The sequence below is a fragment of the Rhamphochromis longiceps genome, linkage group LG7 (genome assembly GCF_057381845.1).
Source record: "Rhamphochromis longiceps isolate RC_006_pf linkage group LG7, R_longiceps_female_GT1.1, whole genome shotgun sequence".
NCBI classification, from domain to species: Eukaryota; Metazoa; Chordata; class Actinopteri; order Cichliformes; family Cichlidae; genus Rhamphochromis; species Rhamphochromis longiceps.
In genome coordinates, this window is record NC_140563.1 from 49,535,417 (window position 1) to 49,555,275 (window position 19,859).

Consider the following 19,859-nt stretch of genomic DNA (forward strand, 5'->3'; position numbering starts at 1 on the left):
TTGATGGTAAAGTTATTTATTCATCCATAATTGTGCGGACACACGTTGACACGTGATCCCGTGTTGTCTCAACTATAATCTCTGCCTGCCTTTTCTAAATCTTGTGTTATTCTAGCACTTATGCCAAATACACACCTAATCACTAACTTTTGCTTGATGTAAGCCTAAACCCAAACCCTATGCTAATCTTAACTTTAAGCAACAATTTAGCATGTGACCGAGCTTTCCAGAAACCTTTGCCTGGATCTGGAGAAATAAAATAAAAAATAGGAGTACAAACACATTTGACATAATAAAGACAAGAGCAAAGTTGGGTTGTTTTTTAGTTTTTTTTGCATTTAGTGTCTTTATAAAACAGATTTGCAAAATATAGCCAAGGCTCATTCATTTAAATACGCCATAAATAGCAAGAAAATACTTTCCCATTTCAATTCAAATATTTTTTTGTTACTTCTTTATACACGAATCAGAGCTGAACATTAGACGGAAAAAAAATTATTGATTTCTTGCAGCAGAAACCCCCCAAAACAAACCAAAAAAACCCAAAACCCCCCCAAAAAACAAAACACAAGCATACCGTGTAGCTAGAGCGGCAATCGATTAGTCAGAAATATACATCCTCTGAAGACACGTGGTCATAAACATTAAAACAAAATCTTATTCAAGTCTGAAATATCAAAGCACACATCTTTGGATGGATTTCTCATAGTCTTTTAAGAGCTTTTCTTTTCTTTTTCTTTATTTATTTACTCCTTTATTTTTACAACATCAGCAACAGAACTGTAATTAACACCAGCATGGCCAAAAAGTTTGGATCCATATGTACAATAGTGCAGACAAAAGAGCTTAAATGTGAATAAAGGCAGTGGAGGGATCGTAATGCATCATCGTGTCTCCTAATTAAGTTTTCAAGTGGTCTCCCTTTATTTTTAGAAAACTATAAGATGACAACTAAAGCATCCTAGCACCATAGATGCTTTTATTTGGAGAGCGCTGCCCTTTTTCAACACATAAACCCAACGACTTAAAATAAAAACGTGAAATTGTCTCAGTGAAGGGTTATTTATTGATTTATTAAGCTATATTTCAATTTTCTTTTATGTTAATTAAATCTACTTAATGCCATTTTTGACAATAAATTCCCCCTTTTTATACATTTGCGATCACGTGTTTACATTCTGCATTTTAAAGAAACACATTTTTCAGTTTCAGAGGAATCTTATCAGAATTTAAAATTTTTTTTTACAGCGTTTTGAATAAATAATGCAAAAAATATACATGTACGAAAACGGCATCCCTCATAAACAGACTGTTTTGCTTCTTTTGAAGGAATATGTAAACATTCACGGGGATGAAGAAATAGACCTTTTTGTCGCCGTCGGCCACGACATCGTGCTGCAGGTACTCACGGGTGCTGCTAATCACATTCATTTAGAAGAGAACCTTCATTAATGTGAATAGTAAGACCTGTGTTGACCTACTGTTTCGTGCAGATGTGACAGAAGTCTGCTTTTTGATTGAATATCTGTTTGCCGTATCAGCAGGCTTCAAGCTATTCATTGACACGTCACTCTCTCTTGCTGTCTCTCTCTCTCTGTGTAAAAGGTGCTTTAGCTTTCTGGAGCAGATGAGATGCAGAGATTAAAGACATTTTCTTTGTCTTTTTTTTTCATTTTGTCTTCTGCAGACCAGTGTTCATTTGGCCGGCTCAGGGATGGGTGGAGCCCGCTCCAGCCTCATGGCCCAGGGGTTAGAGGTCGCAGCATAATATGGAGATTGGGTAAGCACTTCTTCTCCAGCTAGAGCAAAAGCAAACACTCCCCTCTGCCTCCCAGCTCCCGGCTTCTCCTCCTCCGAGATGTGCTTCCCTTCTGCCCGCAGCTCCTCCCTACTCTCCCTGCCGGCAGCGTCCGCGCTCTTAAACCCCTGACCTCTGTTCCCGAGGCCCAGCAGCTCCCCAAGTGCGTGACTCTTGACCCCCTGGTATGCGGGGCTCAACCTGCTCTCCTCGAACCGGTTGGTCGCAGCAGTAGGGGGACACAGGAAGTTGCCGGGGGGCGCTGAACGCCAAGCAGCTGGCTTCCGTCCCCGCCGGGGGCGTGAGATTCGGCAGCTCTGCCGCTTGATGTGTCGATGCAGGTGGTCAGACCGCGTGAAACTTTTGTAGCAGTGTTCGCACTGATACGGACGGACGCCCGTGTGGATGCGCAGGTGATTTTTCAGGTCGTAGTTGTGGACAAACTTGGAGTTGCAGTGAAGGCAGATGTAGGGGCGTTCACCTGTGTGCTTCCGCATGTGGATCTTCAACTTGTCTTGTCTGAGAAAAGAAGAAAACCGCACACTTTCACAAAATGAGAGTAACACATAAATCCTACACCATTGCCCTTTCAGTCATCGAGTTTTACAAGTGACTGATTTACAAAAAAAAAGCCAACACAGATGATTTCCTTTTAGTGTCAACATTAAAGTTCTGCTCTAAAAATAAAAGTGGAAACTATGCCAAAGTGGGAGGATGTAGGTAAGTGAGATACCACTAATGCAAAAGCAGAGGGGGCTTTCCACTTTACCGTCTTTGATATTCAGATGAGGTGAAAACAGATTAACCTCAGTGAAAAGAGCATGGGGTACTTTTCCATTAACCCTGCAGTTTACACTCTTTGTATGCTAGATGAAGATGTCAAGATAATGCAAATTGTTAATGTGCGGCAGTTGGGTTTGCTTTCCACATACCTGGTGAATCGTACTTCACAGATTGTGCACATGTATGGTTTCTCCCCTGTGTGTGTCCTCATGTGCCGTGGCAGTTTCCCAGCTCCTTGAATGACCTTGTTGCAGATGGGACATTGCTGTGACGCTTTGGGCTTCATCTTCCTCTCCTCCTCCAGCTGCCAGGGGGGAAACAGCGCACCCAGGTGGGATGCGGAGCTCAGAAAACTCAGGTACGACCGAAAGTCTGCCTCATCCTTAATGGGACCCAGCGGATGACTCTCCGCTGGCACTGACCCTGCGTTCATAGTGCCGTCCAGGTTCGAGCTGACAAACTCCTTCAGCAGTTCGCCTTGGAGCATACTGGGAGGGACTTCATCTTTCATCTCCTCCTTTATGATCTCTCTTTTTACGGCCAGATCAAGGGGTCTGGAGGCTTCGAGTGGTGTGGAGGCAGGGAAGCTGTGGGGGAGCCTGGTTTGTGGTGAAGCCCCCATGTGAGGGTGGTGGGCTGGCTCCAGGAGCTGCTGAGGGAAAGCTGGGAACTCAGCGGCCCACATCGGGGGGTAGAATCCTGGGAGGAGAGGAGAAAAGTTGGACCTCCTGTCCAGTGCTGGCATGCGAGGGTAGAGCCCTTCCTGCAGGAGAGACTCGATGGAGAAATCTTTCAGAGCTCGAGTCTCAATGCTCTCCTGAAACACAAGTTTTAGATACATTAGTTTTAGAGCTTAAATAAGATAAGATTATCAACAAAAACAAGATGATATCCCCTGAATTTCACCTGCTTTCTCATGGTTTCTGGAGACTGCGACTGGGGCGTCTCCCTGTGCAGCCCGAACTGCTGGTGGTACTTAGAGGTGCTCGGAGGTGGCGAATCCTCCATCCCCGGGGGCGTCCGCTCCCCCCTGCTCGTGGAAGACTGGAGCGACCTCTCGCTGACATTGTCCTCTTCTTCCTCGTGCTCATCCTTTCTCGACCCCGCGTCCTCCTCTTCATCCTCCTCTTCCTCTTCCTCCTCTTCTTCTTCCTCCTCTTCATCTTCCTCCCCTTCCACCTCTCTCCCACCCCCACCGCCACCCCCTCCGCCACCGCTGTCCATGATCTCCAGGCAAACGTTAATGATGCAGGGTATCTCCAGCATCTGAGCTGCATTCAGGATCTCTTTGACGTTTGACGCCGTCACAGTCAGCGTGGACGTGTAGGCGAACTCCAGGATGGCTGTGAGCGACTCTGGAGCCACAAAGTCAATTTCATACACAGCCGCGGCGTGATTGGGATCTCCGCCATCAGTAGTGGCCACTGTGAAGAGCTTCTTGAAGTACTGACTGCAGGCGGCCAGGACGGAGCGGTGGGTGCGGTACTCCTGGTCTTGGACGATGAGGATGACATCGCAGAGCAGCCCGTCGCGACGCTGCTCGTTGAGGCTGCAGAGGACGTCGCTGCTGTGATTTGGGAAGGGGATTCCGATCAGATCCTCCTCTCTGTGGTGGACCATCTTCTCTCTCTTTATCTCTGCTGGTTGTAGAGACAAAAAGCGGTACAAGTGAAACATCTGGTGGCAACTGAAAAAAGATACAAATTCTGAATCGTCACCGAAATTAATTCTCTTATTCTCGACCTGAAACTTTGCTTTTTACTTAAGCGGGGTTACATTTTGACAAGGTTCCCATCATTTATTCTGCGTCTTTATTATTTGTTAATATTTGTTGAATAATGTTTTAGGGAAAAAAAATTGAATCTAATGCACTATTTTTTTTTAATCCCAAAGGTAAGCTACTTTTATTTTCTAATTTAAAAAATAAATACCAGTGAATGGTTTTGATTTTTAATGCAGAAAAAAGTATAAATGCATAATTTAACAACATCAAAAAAGGTATTGAAAAGTATTTTTAAATACTGTACATTTTTACACTTCAGATTTACTGTGTGTAATAAATGTCTTTGCAAATACTTTGATATACTCATCACAGAAGCTCCTTTGACGCTTTTCTCACAACTGACGTTATAAGAAATCTGAAAATACTTTCAATATTATTACATGTTGTTCAAGAGCCCTTTGGTTTTTTTAATATGGGGGGATCTTTCAGGAAAAAGCCCACATGCTGACTTGAAAACAGTACATACAAGTGTGAAATATTATGCTGATCGCTTTAAACAGGTCCTGTTTAATTTCCTGTTGGCATTTGATGACTGGTCACATGTACTTTCACTTTGACTTGAAAGCGGTGAATAATAGTTCTTTAAAATCCACAGAGCTGGCTTCTTGCTTCCTGGCCGTGCAAAGAGCCTGCCCTGTAAACTTGACTTGACTCATCCACGTGGATGGTGCAGGATTTAATGAAGGCATGTTAAAGAAAACAACACAGCGGGGTTCTGAAACGCCGACGCAGAGAGTGCAGCGGTAACGACGGGTGCTGCTGCTGTCACCGGTGACAAGCGGCGTCCATTCATGGGGTGAAGGCTTTCAAAAAAAGCTTTCATATGCGAATAAGGGGAGTCTCTCCGCCGAGGCCGATAGTGTTAACACAATGAGTGACAGTCTAACTTTATTAAAATATACTGTAGGCATGCTTGTTTGCGTGCCATCTGTGCAGCAAAAGCAACAAGTGATAAATACAGCATGTCTCATTTCGAGCAAACATCACGTTGGGTAATATTTATTCTTGAATGTGTTATCATCATTTCTTGTTGCAAGTGTGTGAGTTAGGGAAGCCCATCATTTTAATAAGTCCTAAAGCGGTTCTTGATTTTTTTTTCTTTCTTACTTCTTACTTTTCAATTCGAAACTGGGTGGTGTGATAAAAAAGTGTGTGAGAGACGTTCTGTGATAGCGCTTATAACGTCCATCCCTCTTGTCTGCGTCTATCAGATATGAAAAAGAGGCAAGCCGATACGTTCATCGGAACAATACTGTGTGTGTGTGTGTGTGTGTGTGTGTGTGTGTGTGTGTGTGTGTGTGTGTGTGTGTGTGTGTGTGTGTGTGTGTGTGTGTGTGTGTGTGTGTGAGAGAGAGAGACTGGGATGTGGTGAGAAGTGGAGAAAACGACAAAAGAGGTCAGATTGTACTCTAGATACTGTATCCTGTCAAAATGCTTACTTGCAGTCTATCCTCACTCATTTCACTTATAACGCGGTGCCTGAAAAGCCTGATATATAGCACGTTATTGTCTAAACGCACAGATGAATCTCTTCTCGGTCTGCTCTCTTTCTTCACATTTTCCACTCCACAGCTGCCTGAGCTCCCACCTGTTGATTCATTGTACTGTTGTTTACAGTTCTAGTGATCAAACCTCCGCTGGCAGGGTGCTCATTCATTCACATCTATGAATAGAGCTCAAACTTAGCCATCCGCACTTGGTGGTCACTGGAGGCATGTGTAGATAAATACTTTGAAGCAGCCCCACACACCACAGCTGCATTGTTGACTAAACCGAAATGGGCCAGCTCTGAAGCCACACACACACACATACAGACCCAAGTGTCTCACTTTCTTGAGCTTCCTGCAGTGAATCACGCCAGAAGTTAAAAAAAAAAAAAAAGGAAAAACAAGGAGAAAAAAAAACTATTTCAGAAAAAATCCCCAAGTTCACCTGCAGGTGTACAATTCAGGTACCTTACCAATCTTACATGTAGTTTATTCTTGTCGATCTTGTTGCTAGGGAACTGTTGCCATGTTCATGCCATTGATACAGTGTGAACATAATTAAAATGTCTATAGAGGAGGTGGCAGTGTAGGATATATGTCCGCAGGCACGCACGCCGGCCTCGATGCGACAGTGAAAGTTACAGTGAGCTGGGGGGGCAGAGCTGTTTGATTGGCGATTTGCAAAATGGAAATGATGATGAGGATGTATGCAGCTCACATCACAACTTTACACTTTTACAAGGAATAGAAGTTTTTTTTTTTATTGTATTCCCACGCCATGTGCACAACCTCCCTAAAAGTAATAACCTGGCCTGGGCAAAAAGGTGAGAGAATCTCCAGCAGGGAGAGATCAGATGGCCCTAAAAGTTCCCTAACAGGTTGCACAAACACCAGCGGAGGGGCCCCTCCCTGCGACAGCCTGCCAAGGCAAACAATAGTGCAGAGCTTGGAACAACACTGAGTGGATAAGAGCAGGAGAAAACGACTGGGAGGGCCTGGCGAACTCACTGTCTCGCATTCGTTTTTTTTTTCTTCTCCTTTTCTTTTTTTGCTCTCGACCCATCCCACCCACTCCTGGAACTATGGGACACGTGCTGCTGTTGCTGTTTGTTCACCCACTGAACCGACGAGTGCCACTCCCCTCCCCGTTCCCACTGTTTGCCTGCCACTAGCTAGCACTAGCTCTTAGCGGCCGGCCCCTAATTACAATGTGGAGAGGATCTAAGGAGGATGTGCCACATAGACAGGGAGGGGAGGAGGGCACCGCTTTCCCACCACAAGGTCCTGGAGCGACATTTCATCAGCCAAACAAGTCTTAGCCCTTTAGACGCACACGCAACACCCCACCCACCCATCAAGGGGAGCGAGGGCGGCGACGCCTTGAGAAAGGGCACAAAGTGACTCGCCTTCTGTCCCCTTTTCAAACCAACTTCAAGTTATTAGCAATAAAGCTCAACTCGGTAAGTAGTCGTCAGGTCTAACAACCTGCCATAATGAGATGGCTGGATTTTTTTAGTGAATTAAAAAACAAAAAACAAACAAAATTTGTTTTTGATTAAAACTTTTAGCACCTGTCACAATTGCATCACCGCTTTAAAGGAAGAAGTTCCAAGTGTGGGGAAAAAAAAGTTCACACGAGTTCAACTCATTTACTAAACTGACCTCTAATAAAGGCTTTTCCGTCTCCCTCTCTTTCTGCCTTCCTGTACTGGCCAGCATCTCCTCTCATGCCTCACTTAGTCACCAACACTTTCAACTCAGCACTCCCGCCCCAAATTATGTGTCACCTCCATCCAGTGTCGTCTTTCTCCCGAGAACTTCATCTGCTCTCCGGGCACTGACCACCAGCGCCACCTCCTCCTAATGATTCTCCTCTTCTTCCTCTTCCTCCTCACCACCTCCTCCTTCTCTTCCTCCACCTCGCTCTGTCCGTGTTGCAGCTGTATCATCATTATGCCTAGAGTAGAGTGGCTAACTTGTCCCCAAACCTGACCGCTCAGGCCACAAATCACCAGCTAATGTCCATCTCAAGCCTTGTGACGGGCAGACGCTCATTTGGCCTGTGCGCTCCAACACCCAGTGCCTAGTTTATTCCTGTCAGGCCCGTTCATCCACCTGACCCCCATGCTAAATCACCAGCCGCCAGAGTTTACCCCTGTCACCGACTGCCCATAGCAAACACCTGCGAAACAACTGTCACAGGTGGACAATTGCACAGCCAATAATTTACAGTATTGACAGCCAAAATTCACCCCCCTTATTAAGGGAAGACATTCATTTGACCTGCTGTGTAAACTAGTCCATTATCGCCAGTGAAACAGCAGTGCACCTCGAGGAGACACTTCCATGGTTAGTGTTAGTTTTGAGCCTCTAGGCCGCATGAAGGGGGGGAGATTTTTATATTTTATCTTAATTGCTGTCAATTAGAGAAGGTGAGGAAGGAGGACACAATGCCAGTTAAACTTCATGACTGGGGCTTTATTTTCTCTTTGCAGTAATGGTGAAATGTCAGGGTCAAAATCCGAGTATTTAAACAGAAACCGCTGCTTATTTGGAACAGTCAGTGCTTTAGGAATTAGTGTGTGTGTTTTAACAAAAGCACAGAGGTTTTTTTTTAAGTATTGTTAGCATTTAGGTTAAAAAAAAACCCAACTAAACAAATAAACTTTTGAAGCTGTGCACTTCAAAGTAACTTCAAACTACAGATTCACAGTCAAATGCATAAAGTGCCATTAAATACAATGTTATACTGCATTGCTCACTTAATTAATTCAGAAAGTCTGCAGTTATTTGTACCTTTGGCTAGCGCTCAGCCTTGACTGATTAAAAATGAATGATTCATTTAAAGTTAACACTGGACCTGATCCAAGGTCAGTTCAAATCGCACGGCTCCTTAAAGCGCCTCTTTGCGCTAAATGTCATCTCTCGAGCCTTTCAGGGGGGCCCACAGTTACCCGCCTCCGTCTCAGTCACCCCAAAAGTTTACTTTATTGCCAATAAAACAAGAAAGATTTTCAATCACACATATTCAGTTTGAAATAATGGACAGTTTCTAAATCTCATCTGATACTTTCTTCAGTTTGGCCTGAGGAAAGACCCCCAAAAATGAGCAGAGGAAGTTAAAACCCAAACCACAAGTAAGGATGGTACAGTATAAAATGATCATTACAGCATTTTTTTTTTAAAAGTTGTTTCAGTTTTCCAGTTTGCAGTTATTCACATTTATTTGTATTTTTAAAAGTCAGGCTGTTTAAACTTTACACTTAAACAGGATAATATTGAGTGTCTTTACTAAGCTACACACTGGCAGGTAAAGCTTAAAAACTGATTGGATTAATTGAGATATGATTAATAAATCATTAAGCAGACTTTTAACATAGTGTGTAACTGCATGTAGTTTACCACCAGCACGTCAGCATTACAGCACAGCCTTGTTTTGCATCTCTGTATGCCGCTGAATAATGCTTTCTAAAATGTGCTGGTTGTAGGCAACTGTATTTACATTTTGTTCTGTTCAGTTGGCTCCAACAAAGAATTTGATGTAGAATAAAAAAAGAAGACCAGAAACTTTAAAAACAGCGGCGAGTAAACAGTTACAAGAGCACTACGGGTCACTGCTTTTTGTAACTTTATGAGCTAAGAGGTCTTATAAGCTGACTTGCTGTAAACAATCATTTACAGCTCAGCCTCAAATCCATAACATGTTTTTTTTTGTCTATTTTGTCTGTGCTCTAAAACATGCCCCCTCCCTGCTTTTTAAAAAAATTACCTGAGTATTTGTGGATTTAACGGAGAGTGTCATATAGATACAGAAACTGTAATGTGTAATTACTTTTGGAGACAAAACACGCACTTAAGTCCACCGAAACTACTATGTTTGGCATTTCCAAGATGTGTTGTGATGCTATAAATGCCTGCGCTATTTCCAGCATCTTTACGGCACAGTGTTTACACTGCACAGCCCGAATAATGACACGAGTCGTTAAGTGGTTTTATTGACCTGTTTGCACCTTTTCGGGCCTTTATGGTCTAAAGCGCTCATTTGAAGTGATGCACACAACCCAAAAGTGCAAGCTGATTCACACGGGCGCACACACACACACACACATCCTCTGTAATACTCAGAAATGATTACACACACACACACCCATGTGGATGTTCCACAAGTCTGACATCCAAATAAATTTGCACATGTCTTGATACGTTCCCCCAGCATTCCACAGATTTCAGCAGGCATCACCTACCGTACCTTCTCTTTCTCAATTCCTCTCACGTGTCTTTGTATTTCCAGACTACTAAGAAGCTCCGCTGCTCCTCACTTGACCTCTCAGCATAGCTCTCTTTAATTGAAACACAGCTGCCTCGCTCTTTGCCCGTCTGTCAGTCAGTCCATTCACAAGCTCCTCACACTAGATTCAGATACCCATTCACAAAAAAAAAAAAAAACACCCCAGGAAGGAAAAATATCCAATGAAGGGAAGCAAAGCAGCGCAGCAGAGGAGAGCAGAGAGCGATTCTTGGGTTTGTCTGTGTAGCCGAGTGGCTGGTGTGGAGTTTAGAGTCAGGCAGGCTCACTGTTGTGTGTGGCTCATGTAGGACGAGCGAGAGAGTGAGAGGAAGAAGGGAGGGAGGGCAGCAGCTCTGCGCTGTGGAGATGTCGCACCACTAGTTTTTATAGCAGGGTGGGTAGCTGGAAGATAATAATACCCCATCCTCCTCCACAACACAAGTTTAAGCGCAGTGTGTAATAAGCCCATGGCGCAGACACCCTCTGATTTAGGTCAGACAAAATGAATTTTTAGTTGTGTTAGAGTGGATTTTGGTAGAAAGGGACCGGGGCAAAAGAAACCCGAAGGGGTTGTTTGGGGAGACTGAGGGAGGGTAAAAATGGAAAGGAGAAAGAGAGGGAGCGAGAGACAGAGAGAAAAGTTGGGAAAGCGTTTTGTGCACCTCTGTTGGTGAGTCTCAGACTGAGATGAGGAGAAGCAGAAATGCAAGTGGAACTTAAATCAGGTTAGTTTTATTCCCACACCTGCTCTTTTCTATTCTATTAAAAATGAAACTTGAAATAAATCTAAAGCTATTTCCACAGGAAGCCACACACTGACCCCACCTTAGAGAAATACTGATAGCAAGAACTGACTAGTTTCTGGAAAAAGAACCTAATAAATCAACCTATTTTGACCTGAGAGACTTCTGCATAACCCCGTTAAACTAGCTGATTCAGTCAGTGGCGTTAATTTGAAAGGCTGTATTATTTAAAAGCTGTCTGTATCTGAGACAGAATTAGACCACAAACGCGACAAAAGAAAAAAAATACCACAAGCGTCTGTTTACAGACCTTTTATTTTTTCTCTCTCTCTCTCTTTCTCGCTTTGTCGAACCGTTGTTTCAACTAAGTTTCAGAAACCCGGCCGTGAAGAGCAGACGGCCAACGTTAGAGTCCTGTTTTGAGTCAGAAAGCGCCGAGGCAGGGTAACAGTTGGCGAGCACCACCACCTCAGTCTGTGGAGAGGAGGAGGAAGTTCATGCAGAAAAAGGTGTAGAAATAAGCCATTCTGTAAAGGCTCGAGCACAGAGGAGGAAACTCGGTTCGGCAGAAGTTTTGAGGAGATGTTAAACTTCAAGACGAGATTGCCTGTTAAGCTCCTTTCTGTGTTGAGTCAGATGTTTGTGATGGCAAGACGGAGGGAAAGAAAAAGGGAGAACAAGTGTTTCCTTTGCCTTTGCTTTCACACACGCGCGCACAAGCCAAATGTTATGACAAAGCACATTCACAGTGTCGAAAAAGCCATTGGGTTTTCCTGTGTGACATCATTAAACCACACCCTTTGTCATACTTCACTGTTTTTATTCGTATAAGTTTTACCGCCTAAGCAATATGAGAGAGAGCGGCAGTCTTGCTGTTTAAAGGCAGCAAGCGAGATCCGAGCAGATGTTCGTCCACGATGGTAGAGCACGCAGCGAGCCATTGTTTTCCTGGTGGCTGCTGGACCTTCAAATCTACTAAAATATTTCTGACCGACCGTATATCATAACCGACAATCAGACAGTGAAAGGAGTCAAATTGTGTTGAGTTAACCTCCACAAACAAGTACACATCAGAGCGTACATCAGACTATGCTATGCCCACTTCCACTTGGGGAAAAAATGGACCAAAGCAAACCGCAGCCCATGCCCACGGTGGTTTACACTGTTTTGTACAGGGTGAGAGCCCAGGCCAGTTCGCATTGGCATCTAGTATATATAAACAGGGTAAGCCACTAACTGCTAGCAGCCCAGCCAGACGGCCAGAAAAACAGCGTTTGTCTTCCTAAAAAGTTCGACTATCTGTTCTAAACACGCCTGCTGCCGTCACAGCAGCGCTCTGTAAGTGGTACCTGTGCGTATTGCTTTGTTCTAAACTCGGAAGAAAAAAAAGCACAAAAAAAGAAGTGCAGGCTTTTGAACTGCAGATTGAAAACAGTCATCTCGTGGCGCTGACATGCAATTTGTTAAACACAGATTTGCCATGCAGCTCTGTGTTTGGTGACAAAACTTCACAAACGTCTATGGCAAATTAATACGCAGCTTAATTTAAAGGCCTTTAAAACTGCTCGTACAATCTCAGCTCTGCCTTTCTTTCTTTTCAGGACAACCTGAACATGTTATATGACTTAAATCAGAAAATCTGGTGAGAAATGTGCATTAAGGCCAAAAAAAGTGCATCTTCATCCCATATGCAGCGACGAGTTTAATTGGCTTAATCACAAAATAACATAAGCTATTTTTAACTGCTGTGCAAATAACAATCAAACGTTTTTTCTGTGTCTCTCAGTCTTTTGTGTTTCTCTAAGCTAACAACTCATTCCTCCTCCCCTTTCTCCAGGAAAAAGCGGTGGATCTTGCCGCCTGCTCTGTGCGCACTCACAGTCATGAGGGCTGAGTAAGAGTCATCTGTTTTGTCTGTCCGTCTCTCTGACTGGTGTGTCAGTGTACCTGTTTACTGCCACCTGCTGCTCCCAGCAAGATACACATACAAGGGCACCAGATTGGCACTTTGGATGGGGGATGGGGTGTGAAGCATCATTACATAAAGTTGATATCATGAAAACTTTGGTGCTATACTCAGCTTGGCCTTCTGTGCAGACCATAAACACGGCAGTCCGATTCTTAATACTAAAATTGGCTCTTTTTGGCACGTCTGAGAAGATCTCATCAGCATCTCAGATGGTCTCGTAGCAGCACAGCAGCCACGTATCACAGAGTGAATTTTTACATGTGCCACTGGTATGAAATAGTGTGATCCTAGACTGCTGCTTTTTAGTTCACCTTGTTTGGCAAACAGGGCCCTGCCTCCGCCACCTAGCGTTTAGGTAGACGCTTCTCAAACTAGCTGCAAAGAGGTATTACAAGGATGCCTGGAGAGTTGAGGCTGTCTTATGGATGCACTTTGGTTCTGAATATCTGCTGGAATCACTTTTTCTTAAGTGTTCCCAAAAGACATTCATATTGTTTCATCAAGTTGCGAATATGCCAAACTGACTAAAGTAGCTGCATAAATATAGATTTCACCTCAACAAAAGTGACCGACCACTTTCTGATGGGATAAATGTGAACTCTGACCTGAAGGGGGTCTGTAAAGCAGTTCTGGATTCTGACTTTTCAAGAAGTACTTATAACTGCTAAGAATCAGTGTTAAAATGCAGCAGTATACACATAGCCCACGAGCGTGCTAAAACAGTTCAGGGACAAGCTCAGCTGACCTTCCCAGGATTAATAAAAACTGTAGAGGCAGACAAACACGACCGGCCAAACTCATACTTTGACTCTGAAGCCAGGTGTGGCCTGGTGTGGGAGAGAAGCAGGAAAGGGAGGCATTCACTACCCCCACTCCTCTTCCATCCAGAGATAGGGCATCGCAGCAGCCTCCCAGGTCTAACATCCCTTGCCTCAAGTGCCAAGGACAGCCAGGCACTTGGAGATGCAATGTTGATTAAACACAAAGGGAGGGTTGAATGTGTTCAAACCCACTGCAAGCTCTGCCTCGCTCACTCGCAGACAAACATTCACAGAGATACACACCCATCTGTCATTGCACTGAGGTCATTAGAACTCACCTTGGAGCATGCCATTTGGGTGAGTGAGACGAGGGCGTTTCCTGTCTGCTGACCTGTCTGTTTTGGGCTTTAACTTTCTCCCATTGGGCCTTCTTTTCAAACAGCCTAATAAATATGGGAAGCTTTGCCAGAAGGGAGGTAAAGAACTGCAAGTACTCAGTGAAAGTCTCACACAGTTGGCTGCACTCCTTTGTATGAATCCACTGAGTGTTTTCTTAAAGGTAAATTTGATCATTCGTCATGTTTGAGGCCGCTTTTTTGAGAAGAATGTATTCAAGGCGTAATAATCCCAACAAAATGTACAAAGAGTCATGGCCCCGCTAGCGCAATTTGACTTCAGAATGGGTTTTGTTGTGTTTGCTGGATTGGTTTGGTGTCTGTATTTTTGTGTGAGCGTTGTGTACGTGCGTGTTTCGCGAGGGTCGTCAGGTGAATGAAGACAACTCCTTACGGTGATAACGAGAAGGAGGCCAGCCTTGGTGGGACAGCCTCTGTCTGCCCTCAGGTATTGTGTGTATGCTGTACGCATGTTTGTGTGTGTGTGTGCGAGTGTGAGAGAGAGAGCATGTGTACGTGTGTGTGTCAGCAAGAGAGCCCTCGGGCACTCTGGCACCTCCTAATTAAAACCAGTCAGGCTGCAGGGCAGGGGAGACAGATGCCTGTCATGGAACACACACACATGCACACACACACATGCACGAGGTGGCGGACCGCTGTGAACCGCATGCACACTGGCAAAATACACAAGCCCGATGCGCAGGTCAGCTATTTTTGGAGGCGAACCCAATTTCATCCCACCCACTCAGGTATCACAGCAGGTAACTAATCTGTGACAAAACACAAGCAGAACTTATAAAATGATCCACACACGGAAAGCAAATATTCTGAGATAAAGAACGTTGAAATCTGCATGGACGGGGTTAAAATTAATTTGACTAATCTGGTTAGAAAACAAAAGACAGTGAGCGATGTCTCATTAGAGTTATTTCGACCTGAAACCTGCGTGTTTGTGTGTTTGGCAGCTTAAACTCAAACGCTCTCTCTTACGAAGTTGTGAACCACAGTGGCCTCTAGACTGACACATCTCTGTTTCTCCCAAGCACAGAGTGAGGCATAATTGTTCTGTGTGTGTGTGTGTTACCTGCAAACTCTGTCACATTTTATCTCCCAGTGAAGCACCTCGAGCTGCAGGCGACTACATATAGTACTTAGCAGGCTAAATGCTGTTTGTCTGGGGTAGGTGGGTGGATCAAGGCATGTTGCTCTCCTTTCTCTCCCAGTGATTAGATAGCATAAGCAGGCCAGCTAGCCTAACCCACACACTCATGTCTCTAAAACTGCCATCCAGCCCTGCTTTCTCTCTCACTGCCTCTCACACACAGGTGGGTGGACCCACTTATTCAACCCAGATCTTTCTTTTAGACATTATGAAATCACGCTCTCTTTTTTCCTTCTCCTCCCTTTCTTCTTTTCTTCATCTAACTCCCTGATGCTGAATGACACGTGGCTCTATGCTCTATATGTTTCCCCGCACTGTACGTGCGGCTGTTCTTCGTTTTCTAATTTACCAGCCAGTCATTTTACCCGATTGCCAAACTGCCGAGAGCCAATGCCTTTCTTTGTGCTTGTCGCCAGGTTAAAGCTAGGTGGGTTGCTAGTGGTTACAGGGGCCCTATTTTGTATTATCTAGGTAACATTCAGGAAACACCCACAAATTGTATGTGAAATGCTTCACTGCGCAACCACATTACAAATTGCGGCTGCCACTGACATTTCAGATGTTGAAATGTATGACAAAAATATTTCTCTGATGACTATGACCCTGCTAAGGAATGCATAAAAAAAACCACTACAAGACACTCTGTGATTTAGTAAATACAAAGCAACTGTTGCATTATTAATAGAAGTTCATAACATGAAACAAGTTTCTGTGTGATCGAGTTTGTTTTTGCAGTTTTGCGAGACCTTTCAGATAAAGCACAGACACACACAGCTCAAAAGTAAAGCGATATATTTATGTAAAGCAGTAATAACTTAAAGGAACCCAAATGCCTTGATTATGTTGTTTTTGAAGAGTTTAGTGTCAGGGTAGGTGGTGAGCAGGAAGTGTGAGGCAAGAGGTGTTCCCAGGAAGTCAAAGTGTGCGAGTATAATCGGTCGGTTTATTATTTTTAAGAAAAATACTGGATGTGGAGATGAAAAGGAGGAGCACTGTAAACGGAAAGATGGGATATAGCTTGAAAAGCAGAGGGTGTGATCGAGCCGACCCCTGGGAGAGAAAGGGCCCACCTCCCTCCCCCCGGCTGCTTCTGTCGTTGGAGCCAGGCGCTGTGTTTCGTGAGGAACGCAAAAGTACACAAATCCCACAGAAGGAGCTTTTTTGGCAGGGCTTGGGCCTCCCACCCACGGCAGCCTCTTCAAGCCTCCTCCCATCCTCTATTCATCTGTGAGGGGCGGCTTACTCACCCAGCCCAACTCCACACACACACACACACACACACAGAAAAACACACACACACAACAAAACCTGGACCTCGATCCTACGGAGGAGGGCGGACACGCACGCGTGCACACAAAAATGGCTCCTCTGCCATTGTAGACATGCAAACACACGCAGCACATTAACCTGAACACAAGTTTTTGCGGGTATGCGTCTAACAGATCAGGTTTTTTTGGAGGGCGTTTTTTTGTCCTCTCTGCTTTCTGAGCAGTTTTCTTAAAGAAAAAGAATCAGATTCAGGACAGCTGCCGTGATGACATCTGTGTCACAGAAGGTTAGCATCAGATTGTGTATCCCTGTGTGGATGCTGTTACATGGGCATGCCCACATGCTGTCAGGTGGGAAGAAGGCGTGCGGACTCATTCACCGTCAGTCTCACAATGAACACATTGCATAATTCTTCAGATGTGAAGCCGCGTCTTCATTCATTTTGACAAATTGATTCAGGGCTGTTAAAATCTCTTAGTCAAGCACTTTTTGTGCCCTTACACGCCGGCTCGCTAAGCTAACCGGCTTGTCGTGATCTGCACGGCATACTGTAGGTGAGATTATACAAACACCGGCTGAAATCTGTCCCGGGTAATGTTTGTTAAACACAGCCGACGTAAGCGAGGCCCTGCAACAAAAGACCAGCGAGGATCAGGTTCAAATCACTAATCCTAGAGAGAGAAAGAAGCAGACGTGGAGCTGTAGTCAGACGAGAATAGGTGTGGTAGCGTCTACTTGATTTTATCCCCATCTAACCTCACAGCAACAGGAAAGAAAGCTCTGTAAGGTTGTTTTTTTTTTTTTAAATTAACAATGATGGCTGATAAGCTTTCAAGCTGATATCTTCTGTACATGCTGCTTTATTGTATTTGAAGTTTTGTTTTGCTCACATTCCCTTTATCATCTCGCACCGCATTTTGAGGAAGCGGCTCATTTTCTAATTTTCCATTCATTTTCATACGATCCATCTAGTTCTCTGATAAACGGAAACACACTGCGTATCTAAATTGAGAACCTGGTGATAATAATGTGGTTCGTGAGCTGTGAAGCTGCTTTAGACCACAGCTGCCTGTTTTTAGGTCGGTACTGGAAACTGAGATCCTTTGTCATAACCTGTTGATTAAAACCACCGCTCGTTTGTACAGTATTTGAAGCATATAGTGCATAATTGCAAAGTTTTTTTTAAATCAGCCGAAGGTTTTGCATTCGCCACTTCAGTTAGGACCATGCCAGCCTTACTAACACGGAAAGCAGGACAGTTGACATCTCGCACAATGATTCAGTCGTGTCGTCTCAAGAATACTTCAGTACCTTGTTACAGTATCGCGTATAACTGCCCTGTAATGATACTCTTGAAGTTATTCGTGGCATTTGATGAGGAGTCACAGGAAGAGTGAAAGAAATGTGAATGTCACACCTCTGCCCCCACATCTGTTGCACAGAAGCTAAGATTGCTCTAAAACGCGAGCGGTGATTAAACGGACTCCTGCCGGACAGATGTTAACCCATGTGTCCGATCGTCTTGTTATTACTTCGTCAGTTAGAGGCATTGTATGATCAGGCTGTGCTCGGGCCGATCGTACAGTCGCAGATGCGAGATTAAAGTCACGTGCAATCAATCTTCGTGTAGTTCTACAAGCTGCTACTACAACAAAAACAAGTAACAGTAAAAAAAAAAAAAATGATATCAGTCTTTCAATCTGTTCCAGCTCTGTCATGCTTTCACTTGCTTCCTCCCTTGGTGTGCGGTTGCTGTTTGAAAGGGGGAGTCTTTTCACTCACTGTGTGCACATCTGTTGCGAGATATGCACAGAGAAAAGTTTCTGCATAGCTGAGCAGTCTATTTTTTTTTACATTTTTTTAAACATATATATTCCATCGTGAAAAGTTTGAAACATGGAGCAATTTGCAATTTAAAATGGGTCGCACAGAAGAGCCCGATTCTGCAAAAGGTCAGCCATCCGTTAGTTTGATTCTGGTGCGCAGGAGGTAGCCGGCAGCTCGTGTATGCTTTGAACTTTTTTGTTTTGTTTTTTTTGTCTGAACAGAGAGAAAATGTGAACCTCACTTTACGACTTTTTCGATGATGACAAATGATAGCGTGACAGAGAAAAGAGCAGAAAAGTGAACAGAGACAGCGAGATGTTACTGACCTTTTAAGAAGAGAAGTTTTGATTTCAGTTCCTCTCTCACTCCCTGTCAGGAAACACAGCACTGTCTCAGCACTGGCAGACTTGTGAAAGTGAGAGCAGGCACGAAACACACTCAAATTTGCTCTGAAGGTGTGTCCGTGATTTGGGGGAGTGAAAAGGTACCGCTCCACGAAGCGGTTATCTAAGAAACACAACAAAAAAAAAAAAAACCTGCTACACCCACCAGCCTCAGCCAACACCCCTCCCTCCGTCTAAACCAAAACTATTTGGCGATGTTCCCTACAAGTCCACCTGTGCTTAGGGGAGGGGAGTGACACACACTCTAACACTAAAACAAGCCAAGCCTAAAAACCTGCTTGCACGTTTGACTGGGGTGGTATGATTACAGCTGAGAAATGACAGAGCTTAGCTGTGGTGCTGACTAGAGCTGAGAGAGTGCTCTTGGGCCTGACCAGTGCCTGAAGGTCTCGAGCCCGAGACGACGCTGGACGAGAGCTCCAAACCAGGAGCATGGGTTAGAAAATCCGAGCAGTGAGGCAGGAACTGGGAATAAAATAGTCACAGTAAGGCTGATCTGCAGGGTGAAGGGAAAAAAGTGGGTGGGCCTTTACCTGTGCCAACCAGGAGCTCCAGGGGTTCATATCAGGTGTCGAACAAAAGACGTATCAGGGGGAGAAATGAAAGGAGTTTGAGAAAGGTACGGGTGGTAAAGAGTCGCTGACAGCGTCTGAATGTACTTGGGCGTGTGCTCCACTGTAACAGCTCGTACCTGGCAAGATGTTGGAACCATTGTGTTGCTCTGAAGCCCGTAATGCAGCATAATGGCAATATAATAAGAGGGTGTAATCGGTGATGTAAATGTTGCTGGGCGATAGAGGGGCAAAAGGCTCTGTGTCTGTCAAACAAGCCCCAGAGAAAAGCTGCTGTTTGCCTTTTCGCTTTAACACGTGGAAATGCCACACTTGTGAAAAGCAACCACATCACTTGATTAAAGTGTCAATGATTCATATTTTTATACCGTAGTAAGGCATCAAATGACAAAGTGAAAACAGCGCGGAAATGTGAAAGGATTTCATCATTCTTACAGCGTGAGATAGAAAAAGGTTGTTCAGCCAAACCTGCAGCTCCTGCCTGCTTTATGGAGCCCTGTAGTGCGTTTAATCACGTTTAGCTACATTACTGTTTTGGATCACTCTATAGCATTGACTGCCAGTCAGACATACCTGGGACTAGCTGTTGAACACTGTGGGGAATTTAGTTGCTAATGT

At 44.4% G+C, this 19,859-nt stretch overlaps 1 protein-coding gene across 2 annotated transcripts; it reads right to left on the reverse strand.

The window, feature by feature from the left end:
- Positions 1–473: 473 nt before the first annotated feature.
- On the reverse strand, positions 474–18,719 carry zbtb7c (zinc finger and BTB domain containing 7C). 2 transcript variants are annotated; one of them, XM_085411320.1, is made up of 4 exons: positions 18,592–18,719; positions 3,488–4,221; positions 2,731–3,398; positions 474–2,317 (listed from the first exon to the last, which is right to left on the reverse strand). In XM_085411320.1, the coding sequence occupies exons 2-4, from the start codon at positions 4,199–4,201 to the stop codon at positions 1,696–1,698; spliced, it is 2,004 nt and encodes a 667-aa protein (XP_085267446.1). In that variant the 5' UTR covers positions 4,202–4,221; positions 18,592–18,719; the 3' UTR covers positions 474–1,695. The 2 variants fall into 2 exon arrangements, with proteins under 2 accessions (XP_085267446.1, XP_085267445.1); XM_085411319.1 differs by lacking the exon at positions 18,592–18,719 and adding an exon at positions 10,101–10,384.
- Between the last annotated feature and the right edge of the window lie 1,140 nt (positions 18,720–19,859).

Bases quoted from the DNA above. Each gene is read 5' to 3' on its own strand.
- zbtb7c (XM_085411320.1), bottom strand. From the start codon at position 4,201: ATGGTCCACCACAGAGAGGAGGATCTGATCGGAATCCCCTTCCCAAAT. The intron at 3,399-3,487 runs GTGAAATTCAGG...CTTGTGTTTCAG, and splicing joins CAGAAACCATGAGAAAGCAG to GAGAGCATTGAGACTCGAGC. The intron at 2,318-2,730 runs GTATGTGGAAAG...TTCTTTTCTCAG, and splicing joins TGTGAAGTACGATTCACCAG to ACAAGACAAGTTGAAGATCC.